The sequence below is a fragment of the Neoarius graeffei genome, chromosome 1 (assembly GCF_027579695.1).
Source record: "Neoarius graeffei isolate fNeoGra1 chromosome 1, fNeoGra1.pri, whole genome shotgun sequence".
Taxonomy (NCBI): Eukaryota; Metazoa; Chordata; class Actinopteri; order Siluriformes; family Ariidae; genus Neoarius; species Neoarius graeffei.
Genome location: NC_083569.1, coordinates 7567109 through 7585771, shown reverse-complemented (window position 1 = coordinate 7585771; position 18663 = coordinate 7567109). Strand labels below are relative to the sequence as shown.

The window sequence follows — 18663 nt, the reverse complement described above, 5'->3', positions numbered from 1 at the left end:
ACAATTTGTACTTTGTCCCAACTTTTTTGGAATTGGGGTTTTACATTGCCTGCTGAGGTTTTAATAAATTATTTACCAAACGATTTAAAACGAGCCTACCATGACTATGAAGTTACACTTCAAATTTGTCATCTGCATTTCACCCTAATATGGAGAATGTGGTCGGTATGTCAGCCAGGAGACTGACTAAATATGACACATGACATCCACACTGTGCATGTTTTACAGTAAAATACCAGTGTATTATGTTTTTTACAACAATAAAAAGGGTACACAGTGTGTACTACACACTTTATCAGCACAAAATACTGTATGTCTGGTAAATGAACAAGGTCCACAGACCTACGTTGTGTGCAAACCCTCCTAAAAGCAAACCAGTTTCCCACCGACGGACCGACCAATGGGTTGATACGCGACTAAAAATTTCACCACCACCCCCCCGGTTTGATTTTACAACTCGACCACTGCCCATATGCCTGAAGGAGTTGGTTAGTACTGGGGCAGGAGACTGCTGGGGAAGACCAGATTCTGGCATGAGAGGGACTTTGATATTACTTCGCTTCCAACCGCCTCTCACCATGCTTCTCAAACACTGGGTCCAACATACTTCAAGCTTCCTCTTCTGGTCCTCAGTAGGGTACCATGTTTGTGTCCCGTACGTTAACCTTGAATGCACAAAACTTTCTAATAGCTTCCGACGAGTCTGCATATTTATGGTTTTATCAGTTAGAACACTGCAGAATTCAGTAAACTTCTCATAAATTGGTAAACAAAATCTCGTCAATCAGATTTTGACTGACAGTCTGAACATAGCATTAGAATTTTATGAAACACATCACCTTTACAGTATAACAGTACTGACTTGCTTTTGATTTCTTCTCTTTCCATTTTCTATTTCACCCCTTTAAGACTTTTTAATCTCCTTCATTGTAACAGATACTGGAATCCCTAATATTACTCCTTTTGGTTGTGACACTGTACATGGTCTGTGAGAGCTCATCTTAACTCCATTCAGTGTGTTTTCTTCAAAATCTTATTGTGTTGCTCTTTGGATGATGCAATGATAAGTAACCTACCATTTCCCGTCAATCTGGCATGATTTGATTTTGCCTTTTTCCTTCTCGGTTGCTTTTGTACCATTGTTTGGGTGTAAATCGGGTCCTTCCGTCTCGTCTCATTAAACACTATTCCAACTTTCATTATTAGGTTTACTCTTCTTCACCGTATCTACTGATCCTATGCTTGTATTACTACTAGAATCTGAACTGCGTCTAACGTTTTTCCCAAATCGTATCATCCACTTGATCCAAACCATCATGATCTCTTAAATAACCATTTGAACTTTCCAGAGTTGTCCAGACCAAACGTCTCATCTGACCCATGGCTTCTCTCCAGCCTTACACACCCCTTAAAACCCCCCTTTAGACAGCTTCACACACTCAGATACAGACTCATGCACCAGAAGATGGTGGGGAAAATGAAAAGAAATGCTCAAACTTGTCTCTTCAGACAAAGCTGTCATGGATGTTAAGGGTCTTGAAATAAATATCCAGTTCATTGTGTGGAAGAGATGAAAAACAGAAGATGGCGCTCATGCACAAGAAAAGGAATGCCAAGTTCCCAAGACAAGAAATGACTGTGCTGCTGAATCAAGGTACCAAGCTGGAGTGTTTTGTATTGCCGGGGTTAAATCACAACCACCATTTTGGCTGTACGAAACGAACTTGTCTGACTTTTAGAATATTATTAGAAGAACATTATCATCAGAGGGTCTACCATTATAATAGTCATTATTGACATTGACTTTAGGCATATTAAAGTTTGGTCTATAGTCACTGTCTACGGTATTTTACGAATTCCTCAGGGAAGCCCAATATCCCGATGACATCGCACTGTTTAGTGATACTGCCTTTGGTCTGCAAAACCTATTGAACGCATATTACACCGCGAAGCGTTTTGGTTTAAAAATCAACGCAAAGAAGACTGAAATCATGTGCCTCGGCCCAGATACAGACTTTTTCATTGATGATGAAAAACTGGTCAACGTCAATCACTTCAAATACCTGGGCAGTTATGTTTCGAAAGACTGCACTCTGAAGCAGGAGCTGATCACACGTATACAGAACACATCAAGTGCTTATGGGCGACTGAAACAACGAGTTTTCGACAACCACAATCTAACCATAAGAACAAAAGTAAATGTTTACGTTCAGTGTCTATCACCGATCCTTCTATATGGAAGTGAATCGTAGTCGTTGTACGCCCATGAAATAAAACAGCTACGCACTATCCAACAACGACACCTCAGATCAATCGTGAATATCAAGTGGGATGACTTCGTTAGCAACGAAGAAGTTTTGAAAAGAGCCGGAGCAGAGGACATCGAAGTCGTCCTCCGCCAAAAATCGTCTACGTTGGCTTGGACATGTTGCTCGGATGGAGGACACTCGAATGGTCAAAATGCTAATGTTCGGTGAATTAGCAGAAGGTGCAAGAACTGTCGGGCGTCCAAGATTACGTTTTAAAGACAATTGCAAAAGTTTATTAAAAGTTGGTGGTTTGCTCAATACATGGTCTGACTTTGTTGCTGATCGTGTTAAGTGGCGACAGAGCATCAAAACGACATGCAACCAATTGAACGAACATCGTATAAACAAATACGAGAAACGAAAAGAAAAAAGGAGATATTTAATCATTAATTTATTTTATACGTTTAATTGTTTAGCTGTTTCTGTATTTTGCTCGCTTGCGAGACTACACTGGAAAAAATGGCCTTTCAAAAATAAGAAATAAAAGATTAAAACAAAGCATATTTGCTTGAATCGGGTGAAAAAAAAATCTGCCAATGGAACTAGTCAAATTTGACTTGGTAAGATTTCTTAAAGTAAGATGAAAAATCTAACCTGTTTTTAGATGAAATAATTCCAAAATAAGATTGGGGAACTTATTATGCGAGATCTGCAGCCGGTTTCACTAAAGTAGTTTAGACGGGTCTATGGGTTAAGATTGGTCTTAAGTTTCTTTATAGACCAGTCTAATGCAAGTAAGACAGTTTCACAAAAGTTAAGACTAATTTTTTAAGTCTAATTTTAGGCTTAAAAAGTAAGACACCCTCCCCCCAGTCTAATATGGGTCTAAGGGCTATATCACCATGGTAATAACTGAAATAGTGTGTGAATCAGTGTGTGTGTGTGTGTGTGTGTGTTATTATTATTATTATTATTATTATAGTGTTGTTCTTGTTATTGTGTTCTTGTTATTATTACTATTGTTGTTATTATTATTACTATTGTTACTATTATTACTGGACATACTTTCTTAAATTAATAAAATTTAATTTAAAAAAAAAAAAAAAACAGTCAAGCCATAAGTGCCATCAATGTCAATAACTACAAGAAAGCTTGAAATGTTAAGGCAGTGAAGTGCAAGTATGTAATACACAAATTTAGGCTATTATAATCTAACTATAAAGTATTCAATAAAGAACAAACAGTGTAATGCCAGCTTATTCATTTTATTACTTATAAATAATATAAATATATATAAATAATATAAATTATCAATTCATTTATGCATATAATTACATCACCGCTCATCACTTATCTCTCTCTCTCATACACTCACACACACACACACACACACACACACTACTACATCACTCCTCCATCTGCGCGAGTCTCTTCAATTTAAGTTGCAGTCGCTCCAAAAGGAAAGACTGCAACTTAAATTGAAGAGACTCGCGCAGATGGAGGAGTGATGTAGATAATAACGGCGACTCGCCTCCGTAGATCTCTATCACCATTTCGGTGGTGACTTTTAGTCTCTTCGCTTTCCCTCCTCCCATTGGGGGTCCCGTTTTCCGCTTGTATATTAACTTTTTTGCCTCTGGCAATATTTTTAAACCTCTTCTGCACAGCTGACACGTCTCGTACCGCAGCGGGGTTAACGCTGTTCACCGCATCGGTGATTTTTTTCCACACCTCATGTTTCTTTTTGTTGGTGCACTCCTCATTGAATTTCCCCAACAAAATCCCTTTGTAGGAATTAAATTCTTCAAAAATGGCTAAATTCTCTGAGTGCGTGAACGGCACTGACCGGTTGCTGTCCGCCATTTTTTTTGTTTTGAAAAGAGTCTTAAATTACCAACAATCCTTTGCGGCATAGTACGACTTAAGATAGTCAGAGTCTTAACTGCTTTGTGCAACAGTTTTTGTTAGACGTCTATGCTAAGTCCGACTATACCCGCTGTCTAAGTTATAGTCATAGTCTATCTTAGTGAAACCGGCTCCTGATTAACTCAAAATAGTTCTTATAACAAGATCATACTTCTTACATTTAGCCATTCAAGTCATTTTTATTTATTTCATTTTAAGGGTATTTCACTTCAATTCATGACAAAGTCTTAGCAGTAAAAACTGAATTTAAGATAAATATACTATAAGGATTGTTAAATTCTACAACTAAGCATTGCTAGCTTAACCCTTTGATGCAAAACATATGCACGCCCCTTCTAATGCACAACATGGGTCAAAAATGACCCGCATTCATTTTCCAGGTTATTTCATGCTGACTGAGTTTTTCTTTGCTCTATCTTTTGAAATCAATTTATTTTATGATTGAATATTCCAAGTATTCTTTAAATATCTTGTTTTTAATTACCACAAATCATTAATTTAATTTTTTCTTTCCTACTTTATGAACAAAAATACTTTTTATATTACTACACATGGGTCATCCAAGTGTGATTTAAAATTAAATGTCTTAATACTATAATAATAATTTGTTTCAAGTAATTACTTTAGCAGTGAATGGGGCCAGTTATTTATTTATTAACTATGTAGTTAGCTAAGCCAACTACAATAAAATTAGCTAACTAAAGTAGAATATGTCAACAGCTCGGTAGCTAATCGTAATTACTTGTAACTTTCTGACAAGTAATCTACTCACTCTCAAGGGAACCTAAACATCATCAATTTTTTTCTAAGGTAATGTTAGAACAATTGAAAAACATTACTTACATGTATGAGATGGGCAAAGGGCGCTGTGCTGAGCTGTGAAATGTCTGACACAAGCACAATTCACAGTTCCCACCAAACGCTGGAGTAAATGCATGCGGGTCGGTTCTGACCCATGTGTGTAAACTTGATGTAGAATTACAAAAGCTGTGCTTGTTCATAACTTAAGAAAGGAAAAATAAAAATGATGATTTGTGCTAAACAAAAACAAGATATTTACTGCATATTTGGAAAAGTAAATGACAAAATGAATTTATTTCAAAAGTATATCATAGAAACACTCAGCCGTACATGAAATAACCTGGGAAATGAATGCAGGTCGTTTTTGACCCATGTTGTGCATTAGAAGGGTAGTGATACAAAAAGGGTTTTTATTCAAAAAGTAAGAAAGGAAAAAATAAAATAAGGATGTATGACGATCAAAAACAAGTTAATTGAGGAATACCTTGAATACTGAATGATGGAATTAATTTATTGCAAAGATATAGAAGATAAAAACTCAGCCGGGTCACTTTTGACCCATGTTTTGCATCAAAGGGTTATTTTTTTTCCCATTTCAACATTCAAACATCTCTTAAGATTCCACTTCCCCAGGACCTCAGGCACCAAAAAAAAAAAAAAAAAGTCTACGCATTTTGACTTGCAGTGCTTACACAACGCCAAAGCAACAGTGCATTTTGGGGGCAAGATTCAAAGATTTCAATAAAGTTCATTTATTCCCAAAACAAGCATAGTTTTTTTTTTCCTTGAAACAAGATGAACCGCATTTGACAAATGTCCAAAATGTACTTACTTGTTTTAAAAAAAAAAAACTTGTTTTATTTTCAAAGGTGCTCCAAATAAGACTTTTTCAAGACATTTTGTCTATACAAGATTTTCAAGATGGACTGTCTAAAAACTAGCCTTTCTAGCTAAATGAGGTGGGCAATTATGTCTTATAATAAGGGTGGCTAGATGTTTTGACTTGAAAATAGACAAATAAACTTCCTAAGATTTTTATTTTTTGCAGTGTAGGCTAATATACATACATGTCAACCTATACGGAATGTCCGTATTTTATACGGATTTGATTCAATAAACGTAGTATACGGGCATACAAATAGTTATATGGATTCTTTAAAAAAAAACTTCAATATTTATTTAGAGCTATAATCAATTCCCACGATGATAAAAGAGCGCATAACATTTACAAACGTACTGTACACCACAGACAGCCAGTAAAGAGTCTTATGAAATCGCGCGTTATCTTGTGGTAGCGAGACTTCGTTCCACTTTTGATCATGCGCACACCGCATTGCGAGAATCCCGCCAACCGGGAAGTAGCATTTTGTTTGAAACGCGTATTTCCACCTGAGCGACTTTCACTAGCAACTGAAAAGATTCTGAATGGGCACTCCGGCAAGATCAACACAGACGCTTGCTGTGACATGCAGCCTAGTGAGGTATTGGTGCAGACTGCTAAAAAAAAAAGCTGTCATGGAGTACAATTCAGAACATTAGAGTGACACTTTGTGTTTTTGCCAAACATTGGAGCTTTGTATTCATTCTGAAGGTTTATTGTTATTAATATTGAATAAAAAGTAACTTGGATATATATCATTTGTTAATTATCATTCAAATTTTAGGTAAATTATTTTAATTTGCATCTTATACGGATTTTATAAGGGAAATACGGATTTTGGAGGTTGGTTATACAGGTTTGATTGACCAAAGGTTGACATGTATGAATATATATAGTCACTGGATTTATCTAGATCTGTTACTATTAATAAGATTTAATCGTGATCACTTTTATTAAGTGCAACAAATATTAATTAAACGTTGTCACACTTTATAAGGACAGTAAGTGTGTTTACAAGTGTAAACTTGGATCACAGCGTTTCCGCATTTGCTCCCATGTTGTTTTGACACACGTGTACTTCGGCCAATCATATTCCTTCCCTGCAGCGCCGCCTTCACCAATCAGTGCATCGAGAAGGTGGGACTTGTGTGTGTGCGTCTCTGAGCTCTGATTGAATTCTCTGAGCTCAGCTCACTAGAGGAGTAAACAGGAGTTGGTTCTGCTGCTTGCTGCGTTAATTTCGCCTCGTTATTCATCCCAGAAACGTTATATTACTGTAACAGTGCTTTCAGGAAGGTTATATTTTCAGTAAGACTTATAATGCTCAGGAAATATCGTTATTTTAACTACAGTTTTGATTTTATTAGCCTAGCACTGCACCGTGAGGTAAAATAAAAGCTCAGGGATGCTGCATGGTAAGCAGAGCCTCCACTTCTGACTTGGCTTTATCTTTATCTATGTATATTTGCCTCTGTATCTCAACCAGTTCAGCTTGGCTCGGTTCTCAGTTCCCCTGGAGAACTACTACAGCCTAATCGATATTGATCGAATGGGCCCAGTTAGGACTCCTCATCATCATCCTCATCCTCGTCAACGCACAACTACCTCCGTTAATATCGACCCGAAATCCTGTCCTAAATGAAAAATAAGCCATTCCTTCTTAAACCATCATGGGAGAAAGCGTTCGGAAAGAAGCCCAGAACGTACTGCAGGAGCCACACCAGGATCATCGCCAACCCTGGCTTGGTCATCAAAGTCCTGCGTCGGAAAAAGATCATCGTCTTTCTTTCCTACTTTATACTTGTAGCGCTGACCATGCTGAACCTGGCTAACTACAAATGGGCCAAAGAGTCACAGCCATGCAGCCTCCAGGTGAGCGATAACATCAACTTCCAGAACAGACCAAACTTCCACTTTTTACACAAGGTCCCACAGGCGAGGAAGCGGCAACTCGTGTACGTGTTAACCACATGGCGCTCGGGCTCATCCTTCTTCGGCGAGCTTTTCAACCAAAACCCTGGAGTTTTCTTTTTGTACGAACCGATGTGGCACATTTGGCAGAAACTCTACCCTGGAGATGCGTTGTCACTCCAGGGAGCTGAGCGGGACATGCTGAGTGCTCTGTATAGGTGTGATTTCTCAGTTTTTCAGTTGTATAACACTCAAGTCGGGAAGAATATAACCACTCTGGATGTCTTTGGTGCGCCACTTAATAAAGTCATCTGCTCCTATCCCCTTTGCTCATTTTATAGAAAGGATGTAGTGGGAATGGTGGATGAGAAAGTGTGTAAAAAGTGTCCACTTCAGAGCCTTGACGCGTTGGAGGAGCAGTGCCTAAAATATGACACCATTGTGATTAAAGGAGTACGTGTTTTGGACATCAACGTCCTGGCTCCTTTGATGGAAGACCCGTCACTCGATCTGAAAGTGGTCCACTTGGTGCGCGACCCACGAGCCATGGCTAACTCCAGAATTAGATCCAAGCATGGCCTGATCCGGGAGAACCTGCAAGTGATGCGTAGCAGGAACTCAAGGATGCGGCGTGTGCCGATGCTTGACCCGAACCATAAAGCCAACAGAAAAGATATTTCCGACTACCAGGCCATCGGAGCCATGGAGGTGATTTGCGAGCACATGTCCAAGACTCTAAAAACAGCCCTCAGCAGTCCGAGCTGGCTCAAAGGGAAGTACGTTATGGTGCGATACGAGGACTTGGTGGAAAACCCAGTCAGGACCTTAAAGAGTGTTTACCAATTCGTTAACCTGACAGCTAGTCGTGACATGGAAGCTTTTGTCGTGAACATGACTAGTGGTCACAGTAACTCTGCCAAACCTTTTCAGGTTTCGTCTAGGAACGCGACTCTGGCTGCTAGCACGTGGAGAACTGTCCTCACCCTCCAACAGATTCGGCAAGTGGAGGACTACTGCCGTCATGTCATGTCTGTTCTTGGATATATACGTGTTCGCACGTTGTGGGAGGCGAAGGACCTGAGCAAGAGTTTATTAACCTTACCCAAGGTCTGAAATGCTGTCGTGACCAAAGAAAGTTACATTACATTATGGTTTACACTAATCTTACATTGGAAGGCAATGTGACTATGATAGATGTGTTGTGACTCTTTAGGTACTATTTGACAAAAACTTGTGTTTGGTGTCTGATTTACCATTTAAGCTGTGCCAAGATATCAACTCGGTAAACCAAGATTGCTTTATAACAAGCAGAGCTTTGGAGCTTTCTTCTTTCCCCAAGACAGCCTTTCTTTCTATTCAAGGCTTTTGGGCTTCACCCAAAGTTGTGAAGAAGTGGAAATGTACTGGATTATGGGAAATTCACTATATTGACTTGATGCCTTGTGATTATAAATATTTAACATTTTTTAATGGAATATTTTTTCTGGACTAATGTTTTCCTGGAGGTTTGGGGTCCGTTTCTAATCTCGATATCACAGCAAATGGAATTTATTTCCAGTTATGGTTGAGATAATGAGAAATGTAATCAGATCAAGTGCCTTGTTTGGGGGGGAGAAAACAAAACATTGCTTGTAATGAAAAGCCTCATTATTGTCTTCATGATACACGTTTATGGATGCATCGAATGAAGGTTTGCATTGACGAGAACAAGAACGCTGTGTATGTTTTATATCTTTACCTTTCTTCCTCTGTGAGCACGGGTCATGTGATGTTTAAAAATAGCAAGTGATGATGCCAAAATAAGAGAATTTTAATAAACTAGTTCCTGTTTGTATCCAAAAAAAAATCCCTCTTAACGTGAGTCGTTCATCCCCAAACCAGACTTTAGCACGCACTGTCTGTCTGACTATAGTAACTGAAGAAAGTAGGGAGATTAGATTTGCTCTTCAGGGACACTCGGGCTTCAGAGTCTTGTCGGATTCACAAAAGTAGTGAAGCATGTCAGGGAAATAGTACGATCAGCAGCAGCGCTAAATAGGGACACAGTATTCAGGGAGGATGTTAAGTGGACACAGAGGGACCTCAAATGGGGACCCGATGGCTCTCAGAATGAAGCCTTGGCAACTGCATTGGCTTCCTGCCATCTCTTCTGTTTCACCCCTCCCTCTGTCTCTGTTATAAATGTGTAGTTTTTCTGAGGACAAAAAAGTCTCAGACTTTAGTGCTATGTTCAAACTAATTTGCATTACATTTGGCAGAACAAATGTTGACATGCTGAAGCAGGGTGGAAACCTGATGGAATGCGTAGGTAAGTGACGCAGCGTGCAGTTGCAGCTGGTCAGGGGGCGTGTTTATTTTGGGCGACTATAACAATCGTAATCAAAATCGGGAATTCAGAAACGAAGGAAACGGGCAAAGGGCGAATCCAGGAAGTACACGGAGACCCAGATCATCAGAAAGCAACAAGGCGTAAGTAGAAAATGAATCGAAGATTTAACACGGAACAGGTGAAGACAATAGGATAACAACCCAAAGAGAGGACAAGTATAGAGCTAAGACTGGACTCGAAACATGATGACATACACTCGTAAACGTAATATATTATATGAAAGCTGCACTTGTCATGCTGGGGACCTTAATATGATTCTAGTTACACATGGTTTAGAGTAGACGTAGCATTTATCATTTTTTTTGACGCTGTCACAAGTGATGGAATGCTTTTCTACTTGTTTGAATTTGAGCTGAAATGGCAGTTAAACAAGATGCAAATGAAAGGGCATGCAAAGTGACTGACAGATTTAAATAGATTTTTTTTAATTAAAAAAAAAAGCCAAACGAGTTAGTCTTGTTCTTAACCTTGGTGTGGAGAAACAAGGATACCGTGGTGCACACGCATTTCTAATAAAGGAATATTATCCTTCTTTCCTGGTGTATGTGTACCGGTATACACTCGCCAGCCCCTTTATTAGGAAGACCCATCCTAATAAAGCAGCACAATGCATAAAATCACGTAGATACAAATCAAGAGCTTCAGCTAATTCACAATGTTCAAGTAGCAGAATGGGAAAAATTGCGATCTCAAAGGGTGATTTTCTTTCACTGTGGCATGGGTGTTTGGTTTGAGCCAGATGAGTATTTTTGGTTTGAATATTTCAGAAACTGGGGTTTGTTTTCACACACAACAATCTCTAGAGTTTACATAGAATGGTGCAAAAAAACAAAAAAAACATATTGAGTGAGCGGGCGGCACGGTGGTGTAGTGGTTAGCGCTGTCGCCTCACAGCAAGAAGGTCCTGGGTTCGAGCCCCGTGGCCGGTGAGGGCCTTTCTGTGCGGAGTTTGCATGTTCTCCCCGTGTCCGCGTGGGTTTCCTCCGGGTGCTCCGGTTTCCCCCACAGTCCAAAGACATGCAGGTTAGGTTAACTGGTGACTCTAAATTGAGCGTAGGTGTGAATGTGAGTGTGAATGGTTGTCTGTGTCTATGTGCAGCCCTGTGATGACCTGGCGACTTGTCCAGGGTGTACCCCGCCTTTCGCCCGTAGTCAGCTGGGATAGGCTCCAGCTTGCCTGCGACCCTGTAGAAGGATAAAGCGGCTAGAGATAATGAGATGAGATGAAGTTGAGTGAGCGACAGTTCCGTGGGTGGAAACAAACGCCTTGTGTTTTTGTTTTTTCAAGCTTTTTTTTTTTGCCAGGAAGAATATAGTAACTCATAGCAACACTTTCCAACCATGGTGAGCAGAAAAGCATCTCAGCATGCAACAGCAGAATAGAAGACCACATTGGGTTCCACTCCTGCAGCCAAGAACAGGGATCTTAGACGCAAGAACAAGTTCCTATTAAAGTGCCTGGGGAGTGTACAACCCCGATTCCAAAAAAGTTGGGACAAAGTACAAATTGTAAATAAAAACGGAATGCAATGATGTGGAAGTTTCAAAATTCCATATTTTATTCAGAATAGAACATAGATGACGTATCAAATGTTTAAACTGAGAAAATGTATCATTTAAAGAGAAAAATTAGGTGATTTTAAATTTCATGACAAGAACACATCTCAAAAAAGTTGGGACAAGGCCATGTTTCCCACTGTGAGACATCCCCTTTTCTCTTTACAACAGTCTGTAAACGTCTGGGGACTGAGGAGACAAGTTGCTCAAGTTTAAGGATAGGAATGTTAACCCATTCTTGTCTAATGTAGGATTCTAGTTGCTCAACTGTCTTAGGTCTTTTTTGTCGTATCTTCCGTTTTATGATGCGCCAAATGTTTTCTATGGGTGAAAGATCTGGACTGCAGGCTGGCCAGTTCAGTACCCGGACCCTTCTTCTACGCAGCCATGATGCTGTAATTGATGCAGTGTGTGGTTTGGCATTGTCATGTTGGAAAATGCAAGGTCTTCCCTGAAAGAGACGTCGTCTGGATGGGAGCATATGTTGCTCTAGAACCTGGATATACCTTTCAGCATTGATGGCGTCTTTTCAGATGTGTAAGCTGCCCATGCCACACGCACTAATCCAACCCCATACCATCAGAGAAGCAGGCTTCTGAACTGAGCGCTGATAACAACTTGGGTCGTCCTTCTCCTCTTTAGTCCGAATGACACGGCATCCCTGATTTCCATAAAGAACTTCAAATTTTGATTCGTCTGACCACAGAACAGTTTTCCACTTTGCCACAGTCCATTTTAAATGAGCCTTGGCCCAGAGAAGACGTCTGCGCTTCTGGATCATGTTCAGATACGGCTTCTTTGAACTATAGAGTTTTAGCTGGCAACGGCGGATGGCACGGTGAATTGTGTTTACAGATAATGTTCTCTGGAAATATTCCTGAGCCCATTTTGTGATTTCCAATACAGAAGCATGCCTGTATGTGATGCAGTGCCGTCTAAGGGCCTGAAGATCACGGGCACCCGGTATGGTTTTCCGGCCTTGACCCTTACGCACAGAGATTCTTCCAGATTCTCTGAATCTTTTGATATTATGCACTGTAGATGATGATATGTTCAAACTCTTTGCAATTTTACACTGTCGAACTCCTTTCTGATATTGCTCCACTATTTGTTGGCACAGAATTAGGGGGATTGGTGATCCTCTTCCCATCTTTACTTCTGAGAGCCGCTGCCACTCCAAGATGCTCTTTTTATACCCAGTCATGTTAATGACCTATTGCCAATTGACCTAATGAGTTGCAATTTGGTCCTCCAGCTGTTCCTTTTTTGTACCTTTAACTTTTCCAGCCTCTTATTGCCCCTGTCCCAACTTTTTTGAGATGTGTTGCTGTCATGAAATTACAAATGAGCCAGTATTTGGCATGAAAATTCAAAATGTCTCACTTTCGACATTTGATATGTTGTCTATGTTCTATTGTGAATACAATATCAGTTTTTGAGATTTGTAAATTATTGCATTCCGTTTTTATTTACAATTTGCACTTTGTCCCAACTTTTTTGGAATCGGGGTTGTATATGGGTCTGTCTCAGAAACTGGGTACTGTGGGGGTACCCCACTAAATATACTCAGTCAATAAACCATACGGTTTTGAATGGTGATGTTGGTTTTAATTTGAAATAAAATGATGAAGGAAATAATACAGATAGAACTAAGTCTTTGATGTGAATACTCTATTCAGAATTTGGTGCAAATTTGTGGAAAAATGGCGGCTTGATCTGGGACGTGATAAATGGTCGACTACATCGCGTTCCCTTAAAAAGGTTGTAGTCCACTAAAAAGTCTACAGTTATCACTGATTGTATTTTAAGTTATAACTTTATACACCCAAGGATCGGTGCGCTCACAGAATAATCATAACCGTAATAAAAGCATCATGCAAAATATTTCATCGCCATCGTAACTCCATTTTCCGCAAACCCAAAACCAATACGATCGCGTGTTTTGATCTAAACGGAAAGCCTCAGGGTCGACATCACGACCTCACCAAAAGTAGGAACTTAAAATCACTACGCCGTATAAAAATTTAGTTATAAATCTGCGATTTTGTTTTTTAAAACGAAAGCTGAAAGTTAGGTATAGAATACGTTTCTTACAGAATATGTTACGATGGTAGCTGGTCTTGTATGAATTTCTGAGCTATAAAATGAGTCGCGGTCTATTTTTTACCGTAGCGTGTTATTTGTGTGCGGGGAAGGACACACATTAACAATTTGCATGTGTAGAATGGAATTTTCCACTCCAACAGTTAGAAGTTGATCGTGCTTCCATTTGCGGTCTCTCTGTTACGCGGGTGATCTGTTCGGACGTTATCGCTGAAAAGGTGAGTTTTGACAGTTTTTGTTTTAGTCTTGCAGTATAAGGCAACAGAATGTTTCTTTTTCATCTTTCATATTTCGTAGTGTTTGCGTATTTTTGGCCAATATTTTGCAGCCATGGTCAATTTAAATCGAACTTTTGATAGACTCTACGGCCAGTCATTTTGCCCCGCCCCCGCCTCGCTGTTCTTTTACCACTGCCGTTATTCTCATCTTTCCGGTGTGTTCTTGATTTTTCCATCATGTCCTATTTCGCCATATCAAATACCCAAAATCTCTCATATTATTCATATTTAAGTGAATAATCAATTTAGTCATCATAACTTGGCATTTTTAACCCAAGCAATCAAAAAGAGGAAATGTATTCAATATTTTCATTCATCTGTGAAGAAGGGGCTTTAATTCTTCATGATGGAGTTATTTTATATGGAAATCAATTTTACAAAAGCATTCGAATTGTAATAAAAACAATTTTCCACAGTGGAGGCCAGATAAAGCAAGATGCTATCTTTATTCTTATTAAACATGACAAAAGAAACATTGTTCGGTAAATGCAAAAGAAAAAAAAACCCAACAGTAAAATTAGAAAATGTATTTTTTGACCATAATGTCCCAAATGAGAGACCAGTTTCTGAGACGGACCCGTATACTTGCTTTTTCTTCCTGCAATGTTGTTCCAAAACACTCTTACACTAGGTGTAGAAATCACAACCATGGCAACCCTTATCTGTCTTTGACACTAAAAATTTATTTTTGTCCACCAACGTAGAGTATACAAATATTTTTTGTGGTAAAATTTTCAAAAAATCTCTCCGCCTGTGAGAATTTTCTGGATAAATTTGCGCCACACCCTTGCTTTCATTTTGTAGGAACGGAACCAGGTTTTCATATGGACAGAAAGCAGTGTGTTCTCTGTCACACCATCTGCTTCATTCAGGAACATTCCATGAAATTGAGCAATGCCTGAAATGGTATCTCCGCTTTGACATTTCTCAGCATGTTTCATCATCTTGGTCGTTGAAAAAGACGAGTTTTGCCAGTGCTGCTTGATAAAGGTCTGGGTTTAGTCGGATGTCTAGATTTCAGCCAGTGTGAAAGTCATCACGTCGGAGAAGATTTGTATCTAGGAGATGAACCCGGACCGAGCAAACGCACACAATGAGCTGAATCGAGCCAGTGTTGGATGTCAATGAATGTCTTTGAGTGGGAAAAGTCCAGGAATCCCCAACAGGTTACTGAACAGTTGGCAAACGTGATCTTCAGCAAAACTGGCAAATTGACCAAGGAACTCATTCATGGACAAGAAGCACACGTTTGTCACAAGAAGCACAGTGCGCTTTGTGCTTCGAGGTATTATTGAACAAAAATACGGAACCTTCTAAGCTTCGGTTACGAAACATACACGCCCACCTCCTTCAAGAAACTGTCAGGTTTATCCATTAGTGCCCACGCTCTAATACATTATCGGTTCAATAGTAGCAGCTCAATTACAGGGATTTCAACAGTATTTTAAGGATAACAAAAGAAAAATGTATAATTATTGATATGACGTTTTCTGAAAAGAGACGTTGATGTCGCATTTAAGGAGGAGGAAGGAGTCTCCAGTGTCGGTGCTTTGAAGTTATGATTTAACTCCTCTTTCTTGCACAGTTTCGATGTATTTGCTTATATATGCAGTTAGGGCTGTGCGACATATCGAATATACTCGATATATCGCGAAAATTCTGTGTGCGATACATAAAATTATTATATCGTAACTATCGAGTATTTTATGGTCATCTTCCGACTTGCGTTTGTTTCGTGTTTTGTTTAAAACCTTTTCCGATGGTTTTCTCCCTGTCCCTCAGGCAGTAACGCGAGAGGCTGCCTAAGGGTAAAGAAAACAATAACGTCACGCACTCGCCAACCAATCCCGGGCGACATCTCGGTGCTGAAAGGAACTTCCGGGAAGATTTTCTAGTTTTGGTTGTGTTGCCAGATTGGGCGGTTTTAAGTGCGTTTTGGTGGGTTTTGAACATATTTTGAGCTGGAAAACGTTAGCAGTATCTGGCAACACTGCCAGCGGGAAGATTTCCTAGTTCCGGTTTACAGCGCTGACTCAGTTCGTGCAATCGCTGGTGTTGCATAGGCTACCGTGTAAGCTCTGGCAATTTCAGCGACAAATTACTTCCTAAAAGAACTAGTAAGGGGTCAGTCATCTGGCATTTTTTGGATATCGCGAGGAGGACGTGGAACAGCAAATGCCAGTTTGTAAAGTGTGCAAAAAAAAAAAAAAACTGTCATCACGAAAGGCAGCAGCACTACAAATATGTTCCATCACCTGAAAACTCACCCGGTACAGTATGAAGAGTCTCTTAAACTCCGAACTACTTGCCCACGAGCTAAAACCCCCCCCACAAGCTAAACAAACGACCATAGCGGCCTCGTTCTCCAAAGCCCCCCCCATATGAGAAAACGAGTCAGAGATGGAGAGCTATAACGGATGCAGTCACTAACTTCATTGCCAAAGACATGATCCCAGTTAGTATAGTGGAAAAACCAGGCTTCCAAAAATTACTAAACACACTCGATCCCAAATACGAGTTGCCTGGTCGCAGACATTTTACAGAGAAGGCGATACCGGAATTATACACATCTGAGAGGCAGAGCCAGAAAACATTCAGTTCAAAAGTGTGCAAAAAGAAAAATTGTTTTGCAGATCTCTCTCTTCTCTCCCTCAATCTCTCTCTCTATTGTGAATGTTCCAGTGGTTCTCAGTAGTCAGGTTAATAGCTTGGAGATCTATTTTTTTTTTAAATAATTTAATGAAAGAGCACTTTTCTTATTTAGGCTAAACGTCTCTCTCAGTGTTGAGTTTGCACTTTATTGATTTGAGCTCTGAGCAGCTCTGTATTGTGTTGCCCCTTTGTTGCAATTTTCAAGATTGTTTTTGCAGTTTGTGCCACATCTTTGTTGAATAAAAATAGTCTTATTTCAACTCAATTGTGATTAATCACTAACACGAAAAATTAAAATGTGTTGTTGAAAACCACCTGTAAAGTTAACCAAGAATGTTATTTAATCTGCAGGGATTGTAGTGAAAACAGTAAAGAGTAAAAGTTAGATTTCATGGGGTCCTTTAGAGGAGATTTAAATATATCGAGATATATATCGTATATTGTGAAATGGAGAAAATGTATCGGGATATTCATTTTTTTCCCATATCGCACAGCCCTATATGCAGTATGACGACTCCCAGTGTTGTAGTCGAGCCACTAAACCTCGAGTCCTCAGTGTTCACATCCGAGTCATTAAAGAAAATATCGAGTCGAGTCCGAGAACAAGACACCAACCGCGCCATTGGACGGTGGATGTTGCTGCCTTCATGTGAAACTCTCTCTGCTACTGTGTTGGACTAACATTACTGCTTGACTGCCCCATTTTAGTTAATAGGCTAATTGTTCATTGCTTAGCAAGCCCCACCCACTATCAACAGGGCAAATGACATGAGAGAGGGTTAACACTTGCTAGTTCATCACTCAGCAGGCAAGCAGTGAACATAGCATGTCACTTCCTTCTCTGGGTGGAGTCTTGCCAAATGACGATTGAAGTCCGAGGTTGTCCCCGTCGTCTCCTCGATAGTCCTTCTACATATGGAACACATAGCAGCTCATTTTTTTTCCCCACTGCACGAGAAGTCTGTATAAACAAAGCGGACAATCCTAGGGGCGTCTCTCCAGGCATTTTAGCGCCGTTAACGTTTGTTTGTTCCTGAACATGACGTATGAACAGGTGAATGTGCATTCTCTTGCACAAAATTAGTATAAAAATTAATGTAGGTATCAATATCTTATGCCAAATTATTATGGCATGTTACAAAAAATAAAGAAAAAATCCGAGTCCTCGTCTCCAGTTTGAGTCTGAATCATCAGTGCTCAAGCCCAAGACAAGTCACAAGTCTTTAAAATTAGGGCACGAGTCCTGGACTCGAGTAATCCAAGCCTGAAGACTCCTAAGAGAAGGAACGCTGCTAAACACAGCAACACAATACGTCAGCCATCTGCATGCTCCCAGATGTTGCCGCAGAGGCGGTGTGTTGCCACATGGTTGTGTGTCCAGCACTCAAATGGAACAGATGGTCCTGGGTCCTCGAACAAGGGTTTGTAGAGGTGAGGACGCATGAAGGAGTGTTCTACAGTCTCAATATGTTTGTCAGGTAACAAACCACAGGACCTTTTAGATCGATTTATACTTTCATGTATAGTTTTTGTACTATTTATATCTCTATTGTTGTGATAATTTCTAAAAGCTAAAATGGATTTTGCAAATACACATTTGGATACACACCACGGAAGGATGTTCCCTCAGTTATAAGAAAGGCTCTCAAGCTTGATGGACACAAGCTTCCATGCTGCGCACTCTCAGTTGCAGAATCAACAAGCCACATCGTCCAAAGTGCATTTTAAGAATTGGTACGTTACATTGCAGGTATTTAGCAGACGCTGTTATCCAGAGCAACATACAACATACCCAAAGCAGCCTGGGGAGCAGTTGGGGGTTATCATCGGCTGTCCATTGCTAGGACATTAGGATGCACAGAAATACAGATAGTCCGTGAGGCCCACACCAGAGTGACGGAATCATCCGTAGCGGCA

The 18663-nt window shown here is 39.9% G+C and overlaps 2 protein-coding genes across 3 annotated transcripts in view; both read left to right on the top strand.

Moving 5' to 3' along the window:
* Positions 1-7063: 7063 nt before the first annotated feature.
* On the top strand, positions 7064-9686 carry chst2a (carbohydrate (N-acetylglucosamine-6-O) sulfotransferase 2a). Its single transcript, XM_060921435.1, has one exon. The coding sequence runs from the start codon at positions 7495-7497 to the stop codon at positions 8878-8880; it is 1386 nt and encodes a 461-aa protein (XP_060777418.1). The 5' UTR covers positions 7064-7494; the 3' UTR covers positions 8881-9686.
* A 413-nt stretch (positions 9687-10099) lies between these two features.
* Positions 10100-18663, top strand: part of dipk2aa (divergent protein kinase domain 2Aa) — a 112556-nt gene continuing 103992 nt past the window's right edge. For both annotated transcript variants that reach the window (XM_060921403.1, XM_060921412.1), the window contains exon 1: positions 10100-10236. The gene's annotated coding sequence lies outside the window, so the exon portion shown is untranslated. The remainder of the gene's footprint in view (positions 10237-18663) is intronic.

What these genes read in the sequence shown, in the direction of transcription:
- chst2a (XM_060921435.1), top strand. Translation starts at nt 7,495, where the DNA reads ATGAAAAATAAGCCATTCCTTCTTAAACCATCATGGGAGAAAGCGTTC.